Genomic DNA, 24,475 nt, shown 5'->3' with positions numbered 1-24,475 from the left:
ACAAGCCGGGTACTTGTGTGGAGGGACTGACGAGGAAGCCAATTATGACGTTTTTGTCCCGGCTCCTCACGAGCGATTGTATGAAATCAACTTCCAACACCCCCGAGTCGCCGACTGGATTTGGTTCTACAAGTCCATGTTCACCCAAGTCGGAGTTCGTATCCCGTTCTCAGCCTTTCAAATGGCGCTTTTAAGCCGAATTTCCGTGTCGCCGTCGCAGTTGCATCCGAACAGTTGGGCCTCGATCCGCTGCTTCGAGATGGTTTGTGAGTACCTCGAACTGCCGGTGTCAGTAGACGTTTTCCTCTTCTTTTTCACCCTCACAAACCCTTCCAAGGAGGGGAAACACAGAAAGGGGTTCATGTCCTTCCGGTCTGCCCAAGGTCGGAGGATTTTTGGCTTGTTTGAAGATTCCTACCATGGGTTTAAGGACAAATATTTCAAGGTCCGCCCTGTCAAAGGTCGTCATCCCTTTTGGTTATCGTTGGAGGGAGTACGGCTCATCCCGACCTATTGGAGTTTCGGGGCAGGGTCTAATACCTTTATTAAGGTAACCTACAATGGCATGTCGAAGGTGGATAGGCAGATCGCCGAGGTGTTGATGGCGGTCTTTGGGAAGAATCAAGTGAATCCCCACCTCCTTATGGGTGACCGGGAGTCCGGTCGTAATTATATTTGTGAGAAACTTGTATTTTGCCCTTTACCTTTTTGTTTTTACTGATACTTCGTGGCGATTAACCGATCTTCTTTACTTCCTTGCAGTGGAAATGTCTGCGTCGGTGACGGGTCTTCCCAACTTGTTCCAAACTTTCCTCTGCGCCAGCGACGACGAAGGGGATAATGAAAAATCTGCCGCCAAGAAGTCCGCAATTCCCCCCGAGGACAAAACTACTTCCGAGCAAGAAGCCGACCAAGCTGTCCAGGTCGAGGGTGACAAAACGGTTCACGCTTCTCCCTTCCGCGAGGTGGTAGGCACCGGGGGTTCGGCGTCTACCCCTGAGGTCGATGATGGTGTGGAGGAGGTCCCTAACCCCAAGAGGAAAAGGAAGATGTCCTCCAGTCCCGAGGGGGTCCTCACCGTTATGGAGAGGAATTTTGATGCTGGGAACTTCATAGATTCCCAACTGATCCCTGGTACTGAGGAGTACTTTCACGAGTCTTCCCTTGCCGGGCAGGCGAGATGGATGTACCGTACCCTTCTGCGGGGCGCCGTGATAGCCCGGAAGGCTGAGTTTGAGCTGTCCGGGATGGAGTCCCTCCGCAGGAGGTTAGAAGCTAGTGGGAAGGCTAATAATGAGCTGAAAAGTGAAGTCGAGACCCTCCGGGAGCAGCTGACCCAGTCAAATGAAAAACTTGACGCCGCCGAGAAGAAGGCCAGCGCTGCCGAGAAGAAGACTGCCACTGTTGAGGAGAAGTTAAAGGACTCGGACGCCACGGTTTCTCGTCTTGTTGAACGTGAGATGACTTTGGAAAGCCAGGTCGGCGCGGCGCAAAAACGGGTGGCCGAGATGGAGAAAGAAAAGCAAGCCGTGGAGGTCGAATTAGCAACATGGAAGGCTAAGTACAAAGACGTCGTGAAGCAGGGGAAGGGTGCAATTTTGGCGACCGAGGAGGCTCTTAAGGCTCAGGTCAAAGTCATTGCTCCCGAGTTTGATACGTCGGCGATTGGTGTTCTCAAGGTCATTCAGGATGGCAAGGTTGTCGACGCCCCCAAGAAATGAGTCTTCTGCTTAAAGTTTTTGTTTAGCCGTTTCATCTTAGCTTGCGAACAATTTTAACTTTAGCCGTTTTGGCTTGTGAATAGTTTGATTTTAGCCGTTTTATTTTGGCTTGTGAACAATGACCTTTTTAGTCGTTTGCTCGTCTAGTCGTGTTACCGTTTCTATTAACCGTTTTTGGTATATTGTCGCCATTTATATCAACGGCCCATGGCCTTTCGCGTAGTCGTTGCGACGGTGGTTGACGGGTTCCCGGGGTGATCAGTCCCGGGGACGCGCGTCGTCGTTGGTCGTGATGGGATGGTTTATCTGGAAAATTGAGTGATAAAACAGGAGAGAAAATTTGCACAAGTATATCTTATTCGATAAGTCGCTACGAAAAGTTCACAAGGTAAATTTGTAAATTAACTACTTAGCTAGGTTGGTCGGCTTGTCGGGCCCTCCTCTAGGAGTAGAATCTTCTTAGGTTGTCCGCGTTCCATGTTCTCGGGACTTCCTTGCCGTCAAGCCTTTCTAGTTTGAATGCTCCTTTCCCCATCACTTTCTTGACTCTATAGGGGCCTTCCCAGTTCGCCGCTAGCTTGCCTTCTCCGGGGGTCGGTAGGCCGATATCATTTCGCCTCAGGACGAGGTCGTTTGGCTCGAATTCCCTCTTGAGTACTTTGGTGTTGTAGCGCAGAGCCATTCTTTGTTTTAGCGCCGTTTCTGTCAAATGGGCCATTTCCCTAGCTTCATCTATCAGGTCCTTTTCTACGGTTTCCTCCACTCCTTTCAAGAGCAACCGTGGGCTTGGTTCCCCGATCTCCACGGGTATTACTGCGTCCACCCCGTACGTTAGTCGGAAAGGAGTTTCCTTAGTGGAGGACTGTTCGGTTGTTCGATAGGACCAGAGAACCGCTGCTAGTTCATCGGCCCAAGCACCCTTTTTATTGTCCAACCTCTTTTTTAACCCTGAAAGGATAACCTTGTTGGCGGACTCCACTTGTCCGTTCGTCTGAGGATGTTCTACCGAAGAGAACCTTTGCCTTATACCCAGGCCGTTGAGAAATTTCGTGAACTTTTTGTCAGTAAACTGCGTGCCGTTGTCCGAGATGACGACTTCCGGTATCCCGAATCGCGTTATCACCTGCCTCCACATGAATTTCCTGCAATTGGACGAGGATATGCTAGCTAGTGGCTCGGCCTCTATCCATTTAGTATAGTAGTCAATTGCAACTATGAGGTATTTGACTTGCCCAGGGCCGACTGGGAAGGGCCCTAAGAGGTCGACTCCCCACTGAGAGAACGGCCGGGAGGTCGTTAGCAAGCTTAACTTGGAGGCCGGCGCCCTGGCAAAGTTGGCATTCTGTTGGCACTTTACGCATTTTTTGACAAACTCTTTGGAATCCGCCATCATCGACGGCCAGTAGTATCTGGCTCGGATTAGTTTCCTTGCTAGGGCTTTGGCTCCGATGTGGTGCCCACAACAGCCCTCATGGACTTCCCTAAGGACGTAGCCCGTCTGGTCGGGGTGTAGGCACTTCAGTAGGGGTTGGTTGAGCCCTTTCCTGAACAGCTGTCCTTGGATGACGGCGTATTTGGCCGCTTCTCTCCTTAATTTCGCCGCATCCTTTTCATCACTAGGGAGTTTGTCGTGTTCTAGGAAGTTGGTGATGGGGTCTAGCCATGAAGAACTTAGGGTTGTCGTGTGCAGTGCGATTGCTGGTTCTCTTGTCATGCCTTGGATGAGAGATCGGTTCCCTTCCCCTGGCTTTGTGTTGGCCAACTTTGATAGGAGATCTGCCCGTGTGTTCCTTTCTCTAGGTACGTGATGGACCGTGACCTCTTCGAACTTTTGGCTCAAGCTTTTAACCTTTTCTAGGTACTTCTGTAGCAAGGGGTCTTTGGCCTGATAGCTACCGTTTACTTGGGAGGTGACGACTTGGGAATCGCTGCATATTTCTAGTCTTCTTGCGCCGACTTCTGCCGCCAGGGTTAAGCCTCCTATAAGGGCTTCATATTCTGCCTGGTTGTTCGAGATGGGGAACTCGAACCTGACCGATTGCTCGTATACAACCCCAATCGGGCTTTCCAGGATGACCCCGGCACCTCCGAAGGTCTGGTTGGAGGCTCCGTCCACATGGAGCTTCCACCGTGTACCCACCTATTCGCTTGGATCTCCCGTCACTTCTACTAGAAAATCCGCCATTGCCTGCGCCTTGATGGCTTGCCGGGGTTCGTATCGTATGTCATACTGGGAGAGTTCGATGGACCAAGTCATCATTCTTCCCGCCAGGTCGGGTTTTTGAAGTACTTGCCGGATCCCTTGGTCCGTTCTGACGACAACTTGATGACTCTGGAAGTATTGCTTTAACCTTCGTGAGGAAGTTAGGAGTGCTAAGGCTAACTTTTCCAACTTGCTATACCTTAATTCTGCCCCTTGCAAGGCCCTGCTTATGAAATAGACTGGCTGTTGAGCTTTTCCGTCCTCCCGTACCAGAACTGCGGCTAGGGCTTCACTCGTTATGGCGAGATATAGGTATAGTGGTTCCCCGTTTTTTGGCTTCTCGAGAACGGGTGGTGCTGCCAGGATTTCCCTGAAGTGTTGAAAGGCTTCTTCACATGCGGGTGTCCACTCAAACGCCATCCCTTTCTTCATGAGGTTAAAGAATGGCAGGGCCTTTGTTGCCGAAGCTCCGAGAAACCGGGATAGTGAGGTCAGCCGCCCCGCCAACCTCTGGACGTCCTTGATGCAACCCGGGCTCTTCATCTGGAGTATTGCCTGGCATTTCTCCGGGTTAGCTTCTACCCCTCTCTGGGTTATCATAAATCCCAAGAACTTGCCGGCTTCCATGGCGAAGGCGCACTTGAGGGGATTCAGCCTCATACCGTGTTGACAGAGGGAGGCGAACACACTCGCCAGGTCGTTCAAGAGGTCGTCAGGTCGTGTAGTTTTTGCCAGTATGTCGTCCACGTAGACTTCAACTGTTTTCCCTATGAGGTCGTGGAATATCCTGTTCATCAGCCTTTGATATGTTGCCCCCGCATTTTTCAAGCCGAATGGCATTACCTTGTAGCAGAAAGTTCCTCCTGGCGTTATGAACGCCGTTTTGTCTTCGTCAGGACGGTGCATCGGTATCTGATTGTACCCGGAGTAGGCGTCCATGAAACTTAGATACCGATATCCCGCCGCGGCGTCGACGAGTGCATCTATGTTAGGGAGGGGGAAGCAATCTTTGGGGCATGCTTTGTTGGGGTCAGAATAGTCTACGCACATTCTCCATTTGCCGTTGTGTTTTCTCACCAACACCACATTCGAGAGCCATGTCGAGTAGTCTACTTCTCGTATGAAGCCTGCTTCTAGGAGGCCGGCCGTCTGCCTGGCCACCTCCTCTGCTCTTTCCGCCGACATCTTTCTCCTCCGTTGGGCCACTGGGCGTGCCTCCGCCTTGACGACTAGATGATGTGAGATGATTTTTGGGTCTATGCCCGGCATGTCGGCTGGAGTCCATGCGAACAAGTCTTTGTTGGCTCTTACCATTTCGATCAAAGGCTCCTTCAATTCATGTGGGAGGTTCTTGTTGACGAATGTGAATTTTTCCACGTCGTCACCGATTCTGAACTTCTCCAGATCCCCTTCTGGTTCTGGTCTCGGCTTGTCGTCCACTCTGGCATCAAGGTCGGCTAGAAACACACCGGATGCCTCCTTGGACTTCTTTCTAAGGGAGAGGCTAGCGTTGTCACAAGCGACCGCCGTCTCGAGGTCTCCCCTTATGGTTCCTATGGATCCGTCATCGGTAACGAACTTCATGACCAGCAGCTTTGTGTTGATTATGGCTTCGAAATCGTTGATTGTTTTTCTTCCCAAGATGATGTTGTAGGCAGTGGAATCTCGGAGGATTACAAACTCCGCCATCGCCGACCTTCGGCCTTGGGCTTGCCCCACCGAGATTGGTAGGGATATTACTCCGTCCGGTTTGATGAAGTGGTCGCCCAACCCAATAACCCCGTGCTGGTGAGTCGTCAGGTCGGCGTCTTTTAGCCCTAGTGCGTCGAACACGTTGCGGAACATGATATTTGAATCAGCTCCTGTGTCAACAAGGATCCGTTTGACGAGGCCGGTTCCCACTCTGGCCGTAATGACCATGGGGGGTTTTCCGGGGCGTCGTTGAACCATTGGTCTTCTGAGCCGAAAGAAATGGATGGAGGTTTCTTAGAGCCCTGCCCCGGCGGGGTTGAGATCGTCAGAACCTTAGCGTCTTTCTTGTGTGCCGACCGGGATTTTGGCGCGGCATTTTTTGCCGTTACCACGTTTATCACCGTGAGGCCGTGGTCTCTGTCTTCGGGTTCTTGTCGCCGCTTGGCCGGTGGGGTTTTGCCTTCCTCGTCTTGATCGCGATAACGTCTTCTCGGTTCCCTGATGAGGTGGGAGAACGCTGCCAGCTTTCCTTCCCTTATCGCTTGTTCTAGTGCATCCTTCAGGTCAAAACAGTCCTGCGTTTGATGGCCATAACCCTTATGATAATCACAATAAAGGTTCTTATTCCCTCCCGTTCGGTCCTTAAGTGGTCGGGGCTTCGGAAGAATCCCCTTCTCAGCTATTTGCTGATAGACTTCCACGATGGGGAGAGCGAGTGGAGTGTAGTTTGTAAATTTCCCGACTCGAGAGAACGGTCTAGGTGCCTTGTTTGTTGCCTCCTCCCTAACTTTTTCTTTTGCTCTTCCCTCGTTACCTTGTTGCCGAGCCTGGCTATAACCGGACTGCCGCTTATTGGCAGCCACGACTCGGCTAACTTCCTCGTCGTTTATGTACTCCTTGGCCACCGTCTGGATTTCATGCATTGTCCAAACCGGCTTCGTGGTAAGGTGTTTTCGGAAATTTTCGTTGAGGAGGCCGTTTGTCAGACAGAGACTGGCCACCGAGTCGGTTAGGCCGTCGATTTCCAGGCATTCGTCGTTGAACCGATCTAAGTACCTCCTGGTCGGCTCTCCTTGTCTCTGGGTTATCCCTAGAAGGTTGATAGGGTGCTTGGCCTTTGCTATCCGCGTTGTAAATTGGGCCAGGAATGCACGGCTGATGTCCGAGAAACTGTAGATGGAACCTTGAGGGAGGCCGTTAAACCATCTGATCGCTGGCCCTGCTAGGGTCACCGGGAAGGCGCGGCATCTTACTTCGTCCCCCACTCCCTCTAGATTCATCCTGGCCTCGAAGGCCGTGAGGTGTTCTAGAGGGTCTTGAGTTCCGTCGTACCTCATGTCCGTTGGTTTGTCGAAGTGTTTCGGCAGCCAGACCTCGAGGATAGATCGGTGGAACGGGGTGACGCCCATTATCACAGGCTGTCGTGTTCTCTCATATCTCCCTTCCCCGTCTTCTCGACCTCTCGCCGCTCGGCGGGTTAATCTGCCGCGAGAGTAGATGATCGTGTCATTTCGCCTTCTCATTATGGGTGACTCCTCCCGCGTGCTCTCCGCTTCCGTCCGGGATGCGGATGTACGCCGCGGGCGGCTTCTGTGAGAGTCTTCCTCCTCACTCCCGGGAGACGGGGTATAGCTGGGATCGGTAGATCGTCCCTCCCGCTCCCGGTCGGCTAGCTGTCGTTCTAGGTTCTGGACTCTGTGGCGTAGCTCCTGCATTATTATGGCGCTATCGCCGCCCGTTCCCCCAAATGGTCGTGTTCTCGTGTGTCGTTGGGGGGATCTCCGTCGTCCCCTTAGCGAGGCGACGGAGGCTGCCCCCTCCGCTCCGGCTGCTCGAGCTTGGTTGCCGGGACCCAGCACGACTTCCATTTAGGCAGGAAGTCCCCACAGACGGCGCCAATGTTCGGTTGTCGGGATCCGGACAGATCGGGTGTGCTGGTGAAGGGGTGAGGACGTTTCCGCTTTGGTCGCACAGGTTGCGGGTTCGCCGAGTAGCCGAGCACTTGTCCTGGAGAGAGGATGAGGGGGGGTGCCACCTGCAAAGACACTCCGACGCTCAAGTCAGCGATGTGCAGGCGGGCAGAATAATGAGGTGAAAGGATATGACGTACCTCGGGGGAAGAGCCAATCTTCCCCTTATATACATGTCAGTAGTGGGCCCCTCGTGAGGACAGGCCCATATTCCCAAGGACATTGTCCTGCTGCCGCGCGTGGGTCACACAAGACACGTGTCCGGATCGTTTGAAGGGCGAGGGGCCGGGTCGGGTGGAGCTCGGGCCAGGGTCGACCCGTCGGGTCCTTGGGCCAGACCGTAACATTATATATTTTATATTTTATATTTTTACTTACACAAATTTAATTAGTTTAAATCTTACTAATATAAGTAATTATATAATGTGATAGGCATGTATTTAAAATTATATTATTTTTATTCTGTTTTTTTTAATTAAAAATATAAAAAAGGTTAATATTTTTATGTATTATATATAATATTTTAAATAAATTATATTTTTAAAATATTTTAATGAAAAACTATTTTATATAATAATATCTTTAACAAAATTAATTAATTAATAAATTTTAAATATAATAATCTAATTATTTGTCAAGTAATATAAAATAAAATTTTAATTATTTTATATTTTTATGTTACAGTTTAAAATTTTATTTTAATATAATTTTTTAATATCATAAAAAATTTTTGCATAATAATTAATCTTATTGAATAAAGAATACTCATATTTTTGTATTTATATGTTTTATATTCAATTATTTAAGAGTAAAAGATTCTGTTACTATTTAAAGTATTGTGTATTATAATATTATCATTTAAAAGATTTATTTATGTACTAGGATATTCTGTATTTATTAGAATTCATCAATGTTCTTCTTTCATATTAGTCTTTGATTTTCATCTAATTAAATCTAATGCTTTATATAAGTGTGGTGCATCCAATAAATACATAATTATTGTGCTCGTTTTAGACATACCCATTCACTTATATTAAATACAAAATAAAACTAAAAATAGTTTATAGTCAAAATTAATTAAGATTGTAACTTTTTTGTTCAAAAAAAATTTATAGATTGTAAGTATAATTATAATAAAATATTTATATTATAAATAAATTATAAATTTTAAAATGTATTTAATGTCAATTTAAAATTTTTAAGTTTATTGTTTTAAATTATAATTTACGAAACAAACTTTTTAAATAAATTTGTGAGTTTGTCGAACTTTAAAGAATTTAAGCCTTAAAAGAGGTCTATAAAAAATAACATACTTAAACTTGAGCTATCTATTTACAACATAAATTAGATTCGCTAAAGTTAAAACTCCGCCAAATCTATTTTCACCCTTACATAAAACAAAGAATATTAGTAGATGAATAATTAAGCATCACCAATGACTTGAAAGCAATTACAGTTGGAAAGCAACCCCAATCATTACGGGAAAAAGATATTGGCATATTAAAAAAATAAAAAATTATATATGTATATTAAAATTAATAATTAAAATTTATTATTATATATTTATATATAAATATATATAATTTAATTTATTTTTAATGTATATTTTACATTTTAATATATATTTTATATTAATAATTAATTTTAATAACTAATTATAATGTTCACTCATATCCTATAATTATAAGAGAGTACATCAATCAATTGAGTATGATAGATATTTAACTTTTCATATTTAAGAGAGACAAATTAAATGTAGTGGTTAACATTTTCACCATTGAAAATTTAAGTTTCTTTTGATGATAAATGTTAAGAATTTTATTTGTAAAATATATAATGGAATAAGTATTATTTTATTTAATTTTATGCATTTTAAATTTCATTTATTTAGTTAAAAGATTGAATTTTATGTTAATGAATTTAAATTTTGTTTTTTTAATCTAAAATAAAAGTATAATACTTTTTAAATAATATTGTTTTTCCTTTAGTTTTGTGATAAAAACAACTAAAAGATTATATATTAATCTAATTTTTTGACAAAAAGAAACGTTTTTCAATTATAAGAAAGTCAAACAGTACTTATAAATATCAGAGAAATATCAATTCTACATAGATAACAAGAAGATAGATATCTCATGTATTGAATTAAAATTTGATAACAAGCCCAACATTCGATTACTAAAAATCTTAATAAGAAGAAACAGAGACAAAAAAAAAACTCTTTTGTTTCTAAATCTACACACATATTGTAACACCCTACTACACAGAGTTTTACGCTTAAGTCGTAAAACAGAGGTAGTGTGGTGTTACAAACCTCTAATCGAAAAATATTTACATATAATAGTGAAAAGAAATAATATACTAGGAGTCTTGAAAAATGGGTAAAACAAAATTGCAAAATAAAAAGCGCAATGCTCAAGAAATAGGATTACTTGCGTGCTAAGAAACCTAGAAGTTAAGGATAAGAGTAAGCGACAGAGTAAAAGAAGGTCAAGAATACAACATAACTAGCTCCTGACTTAGCCTCTATGAGAAGCAGAATAAACAAGTTTCTTGGAGAGCAAGCTAGTGCATAGGTACATATATATACAAATAGAAAATCCCAAAATAACCCAAGGACTACTCCGCTTCAAGGATCCAGACGCCTAGCGAGGAGCCTCTCGACCTGCATCTGAAAAAACAACACAGTATGGGATGAGAACCGGAGGTTCTCAGCATGGTAAAGGTGCCATGCGTATAATAAATAAGGTCCTGGAAATGCCAGAGGCAATCCTAGAACTCCATCATACAATTATAGAACTTAATTTCTAAGCAGAAGCCATAAAAAGGTGTGGGTGATCTAAGCATTCCTAAACTTACTCACTTTTAAACCTAACATAAACACCAAACCATTCCACCCTTCCTCCGCTCCTCCATCATCCATGATACAGTAGATACAGACAACCAAACAAATTCACGCACAAGTAGAAAATAGATAGTGCAAATAATAAGTATAACAATTAGCATGATATATGTTTAGTTAGGCAATCCCAAATAATGCATAGCAGACAAACAAACAAGATGCATATGATGCATGCCTGTCCTAAGACTGATGAGGCTCATCTATCGGTTATCCAGCCAACCCAACAAGTTCGAAAACCTTAGACTGTCTCCCGTCGCGCATCCCCATGAGTCTATGCATAGATTTCACATTCATTCATCATTTAATCATTCATTCATACATCACTCAATGGGGGTTATCCATACCCAGGAATTTATACATGCCCAGTCACCCTTACGACGTAGGGTTAACAGAGTATCGAGATTCAACCTGAAAAATGTAGTGTCAAGCCACGGTTCTGTTACCTAGAAAAACTCGTATCTCAGATATCATTCATTATCATTTCATAGTCATTCATTACTTACTCATGTCATTACACTTTTATACATAACTCATCATAACTCGGAGCAAGTGGGGCTAAACCACAACCCTTGCGTCTATCTGGGGAGCCTCTATACTAACCAACCTAGAGCAAGTGGGGCGAAACCACAACTCTTGCGTCTACCAAGGAGGTGCGTTCTCATATGCCCAAGAAGAACAAAAGAGGGGATCCTAACCTCCCACCATCTCGTTGGGGGGGGGGATTTTACAATACCAGGAGGAATAGAGAAGGGGATCCTCACCTTCCACCATTTTCTGGGGTCGCACTTTCAAGAAAGAGTGCTTAGGTGCAATATTTATTCTTTTCATTAGCTAGTTTTATGATATATATATATATATATATGCCACCTATCTTCTCACACTTAAATCATCACCTTTTCAACTTTACTTCACCTCTAAGTTACCTTATTTTCCTAGATTCAACTAGCTACTTGACTTAGCACTATATCTTAAGTCTAAAAAGAAGAAAATGGAGGTTTAGAAGTGAAAATATGATTTAAAACACAACATTTTAGTTTTGCAGCAAGCAGGGACACGTGTGCGTATGGGTCACGCGAGCACGTAGTAGCGTGAAAAAGTAGCACGCGCGCGCGTCCGCTTACCATGTGTACGCGTAAGTGAGAACAGCATGTCACGCATACGTGTGGATCACGCGTACGCGTGGTCATGCATGTTGGCTCATCACGCGCACGCATGGCTACTCGCGCATGCGTAGTTTGAAATGTCACGCCACGCGTACACGTGGGTTTTCCAAAAATGGCAGATTGTCCAAAAAACTGCTAAACCATGTTTTAATTCACCTGCAAAAACACTTTTTACGCCAAACTTTCGTCGTCCATAACTTTCTCTATAGAATTCTGTTTTTCATAGACTTTATATCAATCTCAAGCTTATTAAACACTCTTTAATTTAAAACAAACCTCATTTACATTCAAAATTTGAGGAAAAAGTTATGGACTTCCAAAATTCATTAAAAACCACTTTTTACCAAATTGCACCCAATCTTCATTTTTGCCAAAACCACATTTTTTTTTACCAAACCTCATCTCCACTCAACCTAGCATACCACAACCATCAATATAATCAGCCCTTAACCATAGTACAACATTTCTAGCAACCTTAGCTCAATAACATCTTATTCCACCCAATTTTACAAGTTTAGCTACAAACCACATATTACCATACATTCTCATTTTACCATCCTCATGAAATTCTTCAACCCTCATTACAACATTAATCATCAAGTCAATACCAACAAACTCAAACAATACCATTCACTATCTCAATCATACCATTACTTTACCACAACCATCAACCCTTCATTCATCCCCAACATACAAGCATATATATACATACATACATTTAACTCCCATTATCAATCACTCAACAAAATACCACTTCAATTTATTCATCAATATCACCAATACTCATCATTTAACACATTTATCTATTTCAACTTATCCTATAGTGCTCTAACCTAAGTTTTCATAAAACTTTATTTGTTAAACGTGCGAAATTCAATTTTAAAGAGCTCTATCCTATTTTGAAGTTAGTTTTGTATTTCTATTTTTCTAATTAAAATTTAATTTATTGACTAATTATTTACCGATTTTAGCGGGATTTACACATGTACTGCATCCAATAAGATGCATCTTCTTCTTCTCCATATAGATCTGAATATTTTCTGATTTTGAAAATTTTTCTATAAGCAAAACTATTTTTTCGTAGAATTTTTCTTCAAGATCTTAAAAGATCTGTATCATCAGAACACCACCAACAACCATAAAGGAAACCAAAACACCACCACAAAAGAGAGAAAAAAACCACAAATGGATTATAAAATCAGGAACACAGAGATAAACTCAGGTCCAAAAGAAGGTTATTTTAGATCTGGATCTGGATTTCAAATCTAAATTTCTAAAAGAAAAGCAGAAAAACAAAAAACAAACCAAGAAACAGAAAGTAAGGAGATAAGAGAGAAGAGATAAAGAGGTGGCGGAATAGTGTGGGCAGAGACGGAGGAGAACAGAGAAACAAAGAAAAGGGAAAAAAAAGAAGAAAGAAAGGGAGACAATAGAGGCGAAAAAAGAAAAGAGGTTAAAGGAGATTGGAGCATAAGAAGACCACCGCAGCCTAGATTGAGGCGGCAATGACGACCCTCAAGAGAATCTTGCGATTTACCTCAATGGAAGAGAGAGAAGAACTGCACTAAGATTTTTAAAAAATCCGGAGATTTGGATCTAAATTTGGTATAATGCTTTAAAATAAAATATGTGAATTAAATACAAGAATGTAAATTTTAAGAATTCTTTTTATACAATCTGCAAAATATTTTTTAAAGTAGATCAACAACTTATATAGACACATAGATGGTGCATGATGGTGTGCTTTAATTTCTCCACCATACTTTATGAGAAGTAGATAACTCCGTACCAACATAAATCACTTTCAAATTTCATTTTAATGCATTAAACCTAAATAAATTCTATTCTAAAACTAATTTCTGTAATTTTTTTCATTCAATTTTAAAATACATCAACTGTCCTTATCCAACATGCTCATTCTTCTGAAGTTTAAAAAGTGCAAATCAATTCATACGCTAGCTGCCCAAGCATAAAGCATTCAATGTAGATTTGTCATTATTGCATTAGACGGAAACAAGCTACCTAGCTAGTGTGTGTGTGTGTTTTTTTTTTCATTTATTTTGGTATTCTGCCTTGCATGCATGTAGCATGTGCGGAAGATGTTACAAAATGGTAAAAATTTAAGTACAGTCAACTTCACGAAAAGTTAATAATTGAGAACTGTTAAATAATTTGACTAATTTAATTAAATTTTTATCTAATAGTTTTTAAATATTAACTTCACAAAAAATTAACTGTACCTAAATTTTTACCTTACAAAATTTATAAAGACCTACATTTATTTTTTAACCGATTATTAAAGCTCTCTTAACTCATCACGAGGAGAGGGAAAGAACGAAACAACGCCACAACAATCGAAATAGAGCATCAAAACAAAAGTAGGATTACGAATTAAATCTGATTTTTTTTCCTGTAGTGATATAAACATTCTAATATTTCTTAGTTTTCTTGATAATTTCTCAACCGAGAAAATAATTGACCATATTTCTTAGGAAATAGGGTTTAGGATTTTGTCTAAGAAACATAATGTCACATTCAAAATTTGTCTCATTACTATTCATTTTTGTCATCTTAGTCTTTTTTATTGGTCAAAATAGAGATGAAAATTTATCACTTTTTTCAACTTGTTAAATACTTTGAAGGTTTCTTGTCACTTTGATCTTTTGAGATTATTTTCACCAATATTCAATTCTTTCCAATGCGTTTTTGGTAATTTAGTCATAGATATAAATTATTAAATTTAAAAAGGGGTACGTACAGGCACACAGCTTCACCTTTTTTTTTCTGTTGGGCTTAGAACTTGTTTTATTTATTTCGTTGTTTGGGTCCGGAAAACTGGAGATAGTTTTGTTATTTATTTGAGTCTTTATGCGGCCCATTTTAGATATATCAACCATGTACTTAGGTCATAGTTGTTTTTTTTTACTTTGTATTTTTTGGTGACTACTTAGGTCATAGTTTGCTCATGACAAAAAAAAAAAATCTTTTCTTCACTTTGCCCTATTTCGCAACCAAATTTATTATTATTATTATTATTATTATTATTATTATTATTATTATTATTATTATTATTATTATTATTATTAGACTTTTTAAGAATAAATTTTTAAAGTGGTATCTGATATTCAAAGTATTTATCATTTTAGTCTTTTAGATCTAAAATTTACTATATATCCAATTCTTCATATTAGTTTTTAGATTCTTTCTAATGCTGAATCGAAGAACGAAGTGATGAACATGTTCCAATTTGCCACACTAGATATAGGACTAAATAGCATAATTTTATTTTTGGATTTTAAACAAGACAAAAAAAATTTATATGATGTGTCGTTTTATCTCTATTTATTCTCCAAAACAACCTCATTTTTACTTAAACGTCAAAATGAAACAACGTCCTTTAACCATGTGGCTAACATGGCAAGTCATATTCACGCAATCGTTGAATCAGGGCCAGAAAATAAGGGTGTACATAGCTCGGTCCAATCCGATGGCCCGACCTGGATCTGAACACTTTAGGGGCTAATTTAGTATATTTTATCGGGTTTAGGATTGAGTAACGATCTCAAAAATAAACTCGGTCATTATTTAAGGCTAGGTCCGAATCAACGCGAATCCGACTTCACCCGACTCCATGTGCATCTTAGGGAACTAAAAAAAGTATAGAAAACCTTTTAAGTATATAGGTACATCGGTGTTTTAGTAAATTTTAATTGTTGATCTTAATTATATATATTTTTTATAATTAGAATCAACGGTTAAAAATTACTGAAACATTAGTGTACCGATACACTTGAAAGTTTTCAAAAGTATATATATATATATATATATATATATATATATATATATATATATATATATATATATATATATATATTATGTTTTAGTAATTATAAACTTATTGTTTTATTTTTAATCACACTTAGTTGAATTAGAAAATAGATAAAAAAAGGTACAAAATTAAAATTTAAAGACAAATTCAAATTCAAATATAGATATCAACTTTTCGATAACAAATATGTTTCTTTCTTCTTTATAAATGAATGTATCATAATTTTTTGACATAATGTTTATTAAGGTCTGAACTTTTTCGATTTAGACTCGGTATTAGTATGACCAAAAAATAGTATGATTTTATTGGATTTAAGATTGGGTAAGAGTCTCAAAAATAGACCCTACTATTATTTTTAGAATTGGGTTCGGGTCAAGACGAATCCGATTTCACCCGATCCATATACATCTGGATCAATATAGTGCTTGAAATTAGATTTTGATGACCAGTATAATGAATTTTACATTTAAGAAACTAAGAAGATAAAAATTGTGAATCTCAAGAATAAATTATGGGAGTTTAGTCACTTTTTAATTTTAATAAATATAAAATAATTTTCAAAGCATTTTTATACATATTTTTTTTAATTTATCAAATATAAAATAAAATGTTTATAATTTTATATTTTTCAAAGCATCTTTATGAATAAGTTCAAAAATGTTATGCACACATAAAAAATTAATCATTAAATTAGACATCACATATTTATGTATAAATATGTATTATTTAACAAAATTTTAATATATACATTTTAATATATATTTTATATTAATAATTAATTTAGTAATTAATTTTTATTGTACACTTAACATTATTGAAATAAGTTATTATATAATTGTCCATTTGATGACAATTGGGATTTTATGAGCAAGTTGCAAAGAGAAGGGGCTGATTTAAGTTGGAAATAAAAGGAAATTAAATGGGATTAATTTTACACTGCATAAAGAAAACATGAACCCATTATAACAACAAACCTCTGTAAGACTGTAAATGTATTTACAACTTATTTTATTGGAAGACCATAACAATCACTTTCTTCTTATAATTTTCTAGAAAAAATACCTAATCGGTATACAAATTAAAAGAAAAGAAATTGTGCTAAAAATAACTGAAAAAATAGTTCGTCAGCATGGCTCAGAATACTGAATCGCATAACGTTCAATGTAATTAAAAATAATAATTATTATTATTTACGTGAGAGGCTAAGTCTAAAGTAAGGTTTTTGATCAGAAGAGAGAGAGTTTAATGAAATGAAAGTAGTTAGAAGCAAAATTAGATAAGGGTTGTTAGGTATTATTACCATGATCTCATCATCCTCACTCATAAGCCATTTTGATTTTGTTGTGGAGAAAGAGAAAGAAGAAGGTCTAGGATTAGGAAAGGGGAGGGGATGGCGGAGGAGCCTGCATAGCAACAATGCAAAGCACCCTAACATTCCGTTTGCAAAAACTGTAAACCGTTGTTGTTACCAGAATCCCCATAAATCGTAGCCCCCCTCAGTGGCCGCACCAGAAAATGACTTCTCCATGTTCGTCTCATCATTGTTTTTGATTGATTTGTTTGTTGTAATCCCTAATATCAAAAGACGTAGCCATGCGGTGGTTACCATCCAATATATTCACCCCTCCTCATCCTCAGTCCTCCTCTTCTTCTACTTCGCATTCTCCGTCTTCTTCGCTTTCATCTTCGCCGTCCAATCCTCCACCACCTGCTTTGTCAGCATTTCCATCCAGTGGCCGAACGCTGCAGACATCCACGTCCACTTCCTCCCTAACGGACCTTCTCCACCCGAGGAAGAAACCTTCCCAGGACTGGACGCGCCGCGCCTGGATCTTCGGATGCGGGATAAGGCCCTCACAAGATGATGACCTGGACGACGACGACTCCGACGCCGTTGTTCCCATGGCTCGTTCCAAAAGCATCAACGACCGCACCTATACACGATCCCAAACCTCATCTTCCACTTCCTCCGCGATTACTGTTGCTCCTCAGCCCTTGCCCTTGCCGGCGGAGCTCTCCTTCCACCGCGGATACCGCCATAGCTCCGTTGAACGACGTTCGCCATCTCCAAAGCGCCACGCCATCGGAAACAACTTTTTCTCCTCCTCCTACAAAGGCCTTGACGAACGCGAACTTCGAGTCGATGCCCTAATCATCGATTCTGTCCCCGTCGCCAATCCCTATCCTCCCATGCGAAGGTAATTCTCATTCTCGTACAATAGATTTGAATTAATTGTGCCTTAGATTTAAGCCTTGCATTGTTATTTGGAAACAGTGTATTTGCGAGCGCAAGAAACAGCAATGATTCGATGGAAAGAAGAGTTCCAGGTGTAGGACCACAAGAAAACGGTGGTTATGGAGGAGGAGATAACAACCAGAGGATGAGCGTGTCATCGTCAAAGAGTGCTCCAGGTAGCCTCTTTGAAAGCCCAACAATAAGTCCACAGAACATGAGAAACGATGACTTTGTTCCGTACCAGTACACGCCACCAAAACATAACCATTTCTGGTCTGCACCTGAGATCATAGGAGGAGGAGGAGGAGCATTCTTTGATTTGTCTCCAAAGGGGATGGATGCTAACAGTAATCATTCTCCTCACCACAGTCCAAAGGGAACCTTGACCCCACGCCATGGCAACTCCAAAAGCCCAACAAGACCTTCTTCCCCCATACAGACCATGTCCATTGACAACTTCAAACCTCAAGCTAGCTTTCGCCGCGATGTTATTATTGGCCCTATCAACAATGTTCATCCCTTACCCTTGCCTCCTCCCACGGCCTTGACTTCACCTACTGCTGCTCATGCACAGTCCCAAGCTGGCAGAAATGAATCCTGTTCAATGCAGAGCCAATGGCAAAAGGGAAAACTCATTGGTCGAGGTACCTTTGGAAGCGTCTATGTCGCTACCAATAGAGAAACTGGAGCATTGTGCGCAATGAAAGAAGTAGAAATATTTGCTGATGATCCAAAATCTAAAGAGTGTATAAAACAGTTAGAGCAGGTAGGTTTGTTTGATTTGTTATCCAATGTTTCATGACTCTGTATCCTGGTTATTCATTCTTTTTTCTTACTGCTAAACGTCCTTGCCCCCTTTTTTTTTTCAGGAGATTAAAATTCTTAGTAACCTGAAGCATCCAAACATTGTGCAATATTATGGTAGTGAAATAGTAAGCACAATCCAATCCAATCCAACTCATCATTAATCGTAGGAAACTTCCATACCCACATGGCCACATTATTCAATTGAGTAACTCTGCTTTGTGTGTTGTCTCAGGTTGGAGACAAGTTTTACATTTATCTGGAATATGTCTATCCAGGTTCAATAAACAAATACGTCCGGGAACATTGTGGTGCAGTAACGGAATCCGTTGTTAGGAATTTCACTCGCCATATTCTTTCAGGGCTAGCTTACTTGCATAGCACGAAAACAATTCATAGGTACAGTCACGTTTTTTTTATGCTGCATAGCACAATCCTTCATCTTAATCAGTACATCCTAACGTTTCTTTTTTCCAACTTTTTTACTTTGATGAATATAGGGACATCAAAGGGGCTAACTTGTTAGTTGATTCTACTGGAGTTGTCAAGCTCGCTGACTTTGGGATGTCTAAACATGTGAGTTGTGAAGAGACTTATGTCTCCGGTAAATTTATTTCATAATGTTTCTGGTGTGAACATTATTGTACTAATAGTCATGGTATTTCTATGTTAACAGCTAACTGGGCATGCTGCTGATCTTTCTTTGAAGGGAAGCCCATACTGGATGGCGCCAGAGGTATGTATTACTCTTGTGCTGTGATGAATTTTGATGTTTAATTAACTATTAGTACATTCATTATTTTTTATTGATTCCTCTTTGAATTGCTTGCAGCTTATGCATGCAGTTATGCAAAGAGATAACAACTCTGATCTAGCTTTAGCTGTTGATATTTGGAGTTTGGGTTGCACGATTATTGAAATGTTCACAGGGAAGCCTCCTTGGAGCGAATACGAAGGAGTAAGCACCTCTTAAATTAATTTAATGTGCTTAAACACCTCTTCACAGGGTATAATGTATGAACTGAAACTTAGATTATGATTTTAATGTAATTAATTATATGAGCAATGCAGGCGGCAGCTATGTTTAAGGTTTTGAGGGATATACCTCCTATACCTGAACAATTGTCATCAGAGGGAAAAGATTTCCTAAGACGTTGCTTCAGAAGAAATCCAGCAGAAAGACCAAATGCATTAATGTTGTTAGATCATCGATTTGTGAAGCACTTCTAAAATGCAGCCAAATTAAGCACCTGCTACTTAGCTCCCTCTGTACACCCTCAGCTTTCTGTTATTGTAGGTTCTCCACAGAGGTTATCACTGATGCCTCTTAAAGTAACAAGCATCTAATAATTTGTAATTGTATGGTGCTATTTTTCTCTAAGAGAATCTAGAAGCAGATTGTATAAGTATTATTATATACTAATTAGGGCGCTTTAGTTACCGATATCTACTCATACGAACACATATTTTTGTGTGAAAATGATAATTGAGAACTTATAAATTGTTTAATGGTATAAATTCACCTGAAATTGTTTTCATGTGAAATTGTTAGTTTTTTATTTTGGTGGCTAAACAAAAAAGAAAGAAAAAAATAGAGACAAAATCAAATTAATTTGCTAGGTTCATATTTAAATCTATTAGATATTAATCTCACTCCATGGTTGACTTCAATTTGAGTTAATGTCCGCGCCAAAAGCAGCTGCTTTAACTATACAATCTGTAACACTATTTGCATTCCTCTAAATTAAAAGAATAAGAACTCTCCAATTCCAAATCATAACTTCCTGGATATGCTTTGTCAAATCTCATTCCGGAATATCTTTACCAAGCATTCTTTGGTTTACCAATTCAGTGCAACTTTTCAACCAACATCTATCAGAATTGCGAATGATACAACCAAAACCAGCATAGCCAAAAAGAGCAAAACAACTAGCATCACAATTTGGAGGTGGAATCCAATGCAAACAAAGAAAAGGAGGAGACAAAGATTGATGCATAGCAAAAATAATGTGGAATTCCCTTACTGAACTACGAATCAAACTCACCACTTTACTAGCACTCTAAGAGTCATATGTATTAAATAAGTCATGATTCATGCTTTTCCAAATCCACTAGATGGTTGAAAAGAAAAGAAAAATATCTCTGAAGATTGTAGAAGTCTTAGAGAAGGACGGGTTGAATTTAGGACCTTCTTTTACTTTAATGAAATACCCCTTTAATTACAAGCTTTCTATCTGAATCTGTTTGAGCTCAGCAGTGAAAAATTTATGAGATAATTTCATTTTGTCTCATGAATATCAGAAAATAGAAAAGAGAAGGGAAGAGAGAAGCCGACACCATCATGTATCCTGGTTCAGTTGCCTTGTGCAATGCAACCTACATCCAGTCTCCACCACAACAGTGGTAGAATTTCTACTATAGTTAAAGTATTATATACACCAATTCCACAGGATTGACACAATCCTTTCACTCTGTTCTAACCTAACTTGACTTGGTTATGCTAACACCTAACTATTCACTCTTAGTGCTAATGGATTCAGAACTGTTGAGTTTGGAAAACTCTAAATTAATATTTGTGATGACTAAACATTATTAAAATAATTAATTACAAAATTATTAATTTGATTTTCACTTAACATATATTAATTAATAATTTTGTTGCAGGTTTTAATATTGGGCCAAAAAATTCTAGTGCAAGCCCAATTATATCAAAAATATTCAGCCTTTGGTTTGATACAAAAATATATGATGAATATGGATGAATTGATTATTATGTTACTTGAGCCAAATTAATCCATTATAGTTACAAGTCTAAGTTAAACATGCTTTCCTATTTGCTCATTGCATGATCCGAAAAAATTCATCAGAAAAGCAAATGTTATTATTGGACCAGATTAAATGTTGTTGCAACTAAGCCCAATTTTATATTTGATGAAAGTTCCTCATGCATGATCCGAAACCAATGAAAAAAGAAAGCAAAATTGCTTCCAACGGATCCAAGAATTCAACCATGTGATGGATTCCAAAACTCATTCAATTGTCATTTATTGCATGGGAACTATGAGAGAGAATATAAGTGACTTTGATTTGATGGGTATCATTGAGCTACACATTGCTCAGTAAAAGGGAAGTGGACATTTATTCTTGCTTTGTCAAAAATACACTAGTTAGTGTTCAATTTCTCTTTTTTCTCTCTCAACTCTCTTTCTCTATTTCGTCATTAACCAAAAAATAATGGTTGTCATGGAAGCAAAAATGAGCTACCGAAATGAAGGAAGAGCAAGCTACATGACCATCAAGCTGATGGCAAGAAAACATAACAAAATAAAAGTATGATGTGGCTGAGATTTTTACCAAAAGTGATAAGATTTGGTGAGGTAATATCGAGCTCTTCATACTCAAAAAGAAAGAAGGAGATTCGGCCAGCAAGTAGGAGATCTTTGGAGGCATGGTTTGTCTCTGATTCTGCTCAACCACCACAGGAAGTGTATCTGGTATAATCTTCTTTCTCTACTACTCCATTTTTGTTTCTACTGCACAGGAGCTAAAACCAAAAATATCTCGTGCCAAGTGACGAGACAAAAATAAAAAGTCTCGTGGCTAGGGACGAGACAAAAACAGAAAAGTTTCCTCCAAGACCAAAAAGCGTAATCAAGCAAAAAAGGGGCTAAGATTCAACCCTCCATTCTCTTAGCCACTGAAACCATCAAGAACCATTCTAACACCAATGACAAGTGTTAGATAAAGCTAAGTCACGACCCAAACGAAACACTGCCGTAGGAATATCGTTATGAAAATTGAACTAAATCAAGAACTTGTACTTCCAGGAATATGAAGTCGCCATACCCACAACCAATTTTAATGCTTATTCCAGTCAAACTTTCTTTTGGCTAGCCAACTGTATCCACTCTTAATTGAGTAAAGTATAGAAGATGCCACACTTCACGACTAACCCGAACTCTCTCCAGCATTCAAATCTGGATTATAAGCATTCAAACGCTGTTTGACATCTTCCGAAATGTTAGAGAAAATATCATGGAGATTCCATTGATCATCTTTCCAAACATCTCTAATAGTTAAATCAGAGTCAAATATAGGACATCTTGAGCAATTGGCCCTCAATACTCCAATTGTCAAAGCAAAAAGATTGATCAAGTGACCCAACGCACCAAGAGAAGGCATGCTTAGCACCAAAAGCCTTTGAGATACTCTTCCGAACATGAGAAGGTTGCAAGGGACAGGGCCATCTAAAACTCCCTCATTCCTCAGATACTTCGCTCTCAATAGAGCAACTCAAGACTTGTCCTGACAATGAAAAAGTTGTCAAACCAATATATAATATTTATAAAGTACGGACACTTTGATGAGTTGTCGTGTCCGCATGTCGGACACATTTTGGACACGACATTCACCGACACTCGTCCGACACGCGTGTCTACTGTGTCCAACCATGTCGTAATAAAAAAATAAAATTTTTCTTCAGACACGCCTGGATATACCTAAATACCATCACGTGTCAGCGTGTCCAGTCTTATTCTTAACATATATTTTTAAAATAAATTTAGATATAGTATATATTATTATTTACTAAAACAAAAAATATTTTAAATATTTAATATAATTAAAATAGGACATTAAAAATAATTAAATTTTAATTTATTTTTTAATATGAATAAAATTTCAAAATATCATTACGATTTATCTAAAAAATACTTTATTAATAATGATGTAAACATATTTGTTTTGGCAATCATCTATCACTTCTTTTTTTTAAAAAATCACATGCATGCGATCTATTACATATAGAAGTTTTATGTTTAAATTTGACTAGTATCACTTTTAAGTCTATAATGATCATATTTGAATTAGTACTATTAATAATATATTAATATGTTATTTAAAATACCAAGAAATATTATATTCCAATATATATAGGATTTTTTTTTAAACTAAAAAATACCTAATAATGTGTTTGTTCTAAATCAACTTTATTTACATAAATATATGATTTTTATTACTAATATATAAATTACAGTAAAAAAAATCTATTTATTAAATAACAAATAAATAAATAAAAAAACAGATTTAAGTATTTAACACATTTTAAATACTAACTTACTAAGTTTGGTAATCAACTTGGGTTGGCTTTGGTAGTTTGATTAAGTAAGTATTTAAAATTCGAATTTCACCTTTTGTAACTCATTGGTAGATGATAAATTAAATTTAGATTCATAATAAATTAATTTTTGATTTATTCGGTTAGGAAATATAATATAAAATAAAATAAATTACTAACTATCGCACTAGTAATTAACAATTAAAAAATTATGTGTAATAAACTAAAATTAATACATAATTAACAATTAAAAAAATTTAAGAAACCATCACTTTTATTAAAATTTGGTCAGCATTTAACCAGAAAAAAAGTGAATAATCTCACATCATTAAATGTAATTTCACACCATTAAAAACACTAATAATAACAAATGGATTACTACAAATACTTCTCATTAGAAAATTGAAATTTGGGGCACTGGCCCCTTCCTTAATACGAGGCTCCGCCTCTGCATATAGTATATTAAGATTTTGCTAGAATTTTGCCCGTTAATCTTTCTCAATAGTTAATAGTATTTGTTAATCAAATGATTTTGCAGGGTTGATTTAGTATCTGATTCCTCGTTCAATTAGAAGTTTGCAGACAAAATACATTTCAGAATAAGACGTGCTTGTTTCCTATTTTATTTTATGCACTCTTTCTGCTGATTGAGGAATTATTATTAGGTGAAAAATGATAGAAAACCAGAACTAACCATGACTTATTACTACTTAAAAATTAATACTTAATGTGCTGCTTTAATTTAGCACCACAATTTAGTATCCATTTTTTTATTAATAGTAGTTTGGTATATGTGGACTTATTGAGGAATATAATGGGGTAAATTAAGCGCAACTAAC

At 38.6% G+C, this 24,475-nt stretch overlaps 1 protein-coding gene across 1 annotated transcript; it reads left to right on the top strand.

Moving 5' to 3' along the window:
• The first annotated feature begins 16,718 nt into the window (after window positions 1-16,718).
• On the top strand, window positions 16,719-19,926 carry LOC112800608 (mitogen-activated protein kinase kinase kinase 5). The gene is made up of 8 exons (XM_025842942.3): window positions 16,719-17,678; window positions 17,756-18,482; window positions 18,586-18,648; window positions 18,756-18,919; window positions 19,021-19,096; window positions 19,197-19,256; window positions 19,353-19,478; window positions 19,592-19,926. The coding sequence occupies exons 1-8, from the start codon at window positions 17,074-17,076 to the stop codon at window positions 19,748-19,750; spliced, it is 1,980 nt and encodes a 659-aa protein (XP_025698727.1). The 5' UTR covers window positions 16,719-17,073; the 3' UTR covers window positions 19,751-19,926.
• Window positions 19,927-24,475: the final 4,549 nt, after the last annotated feature.

The sequence above is a fragment of the Arachis hypogaea genome, chromosome 5 (genome assembly GCF_003086295.3).
Source record: "Arachis hypogaea cultivar Tifrunner chromosome 5, arahy.Tifrunner.gnm2.J5K5, whole genome shotgun sequence".
Classification (NCBI taxonomy): Eukaryota; Viridiplantae; Streptophyta; class Magnoliopsida; order Fabales; family Fabaceae; genus Arachis; species Arachis hypogaea.
The sequence above is the reverse complement of the archived record's forward strand: the minus strand, read 5'-3'. Positions and strand labels throughout refer to the sequence as shown.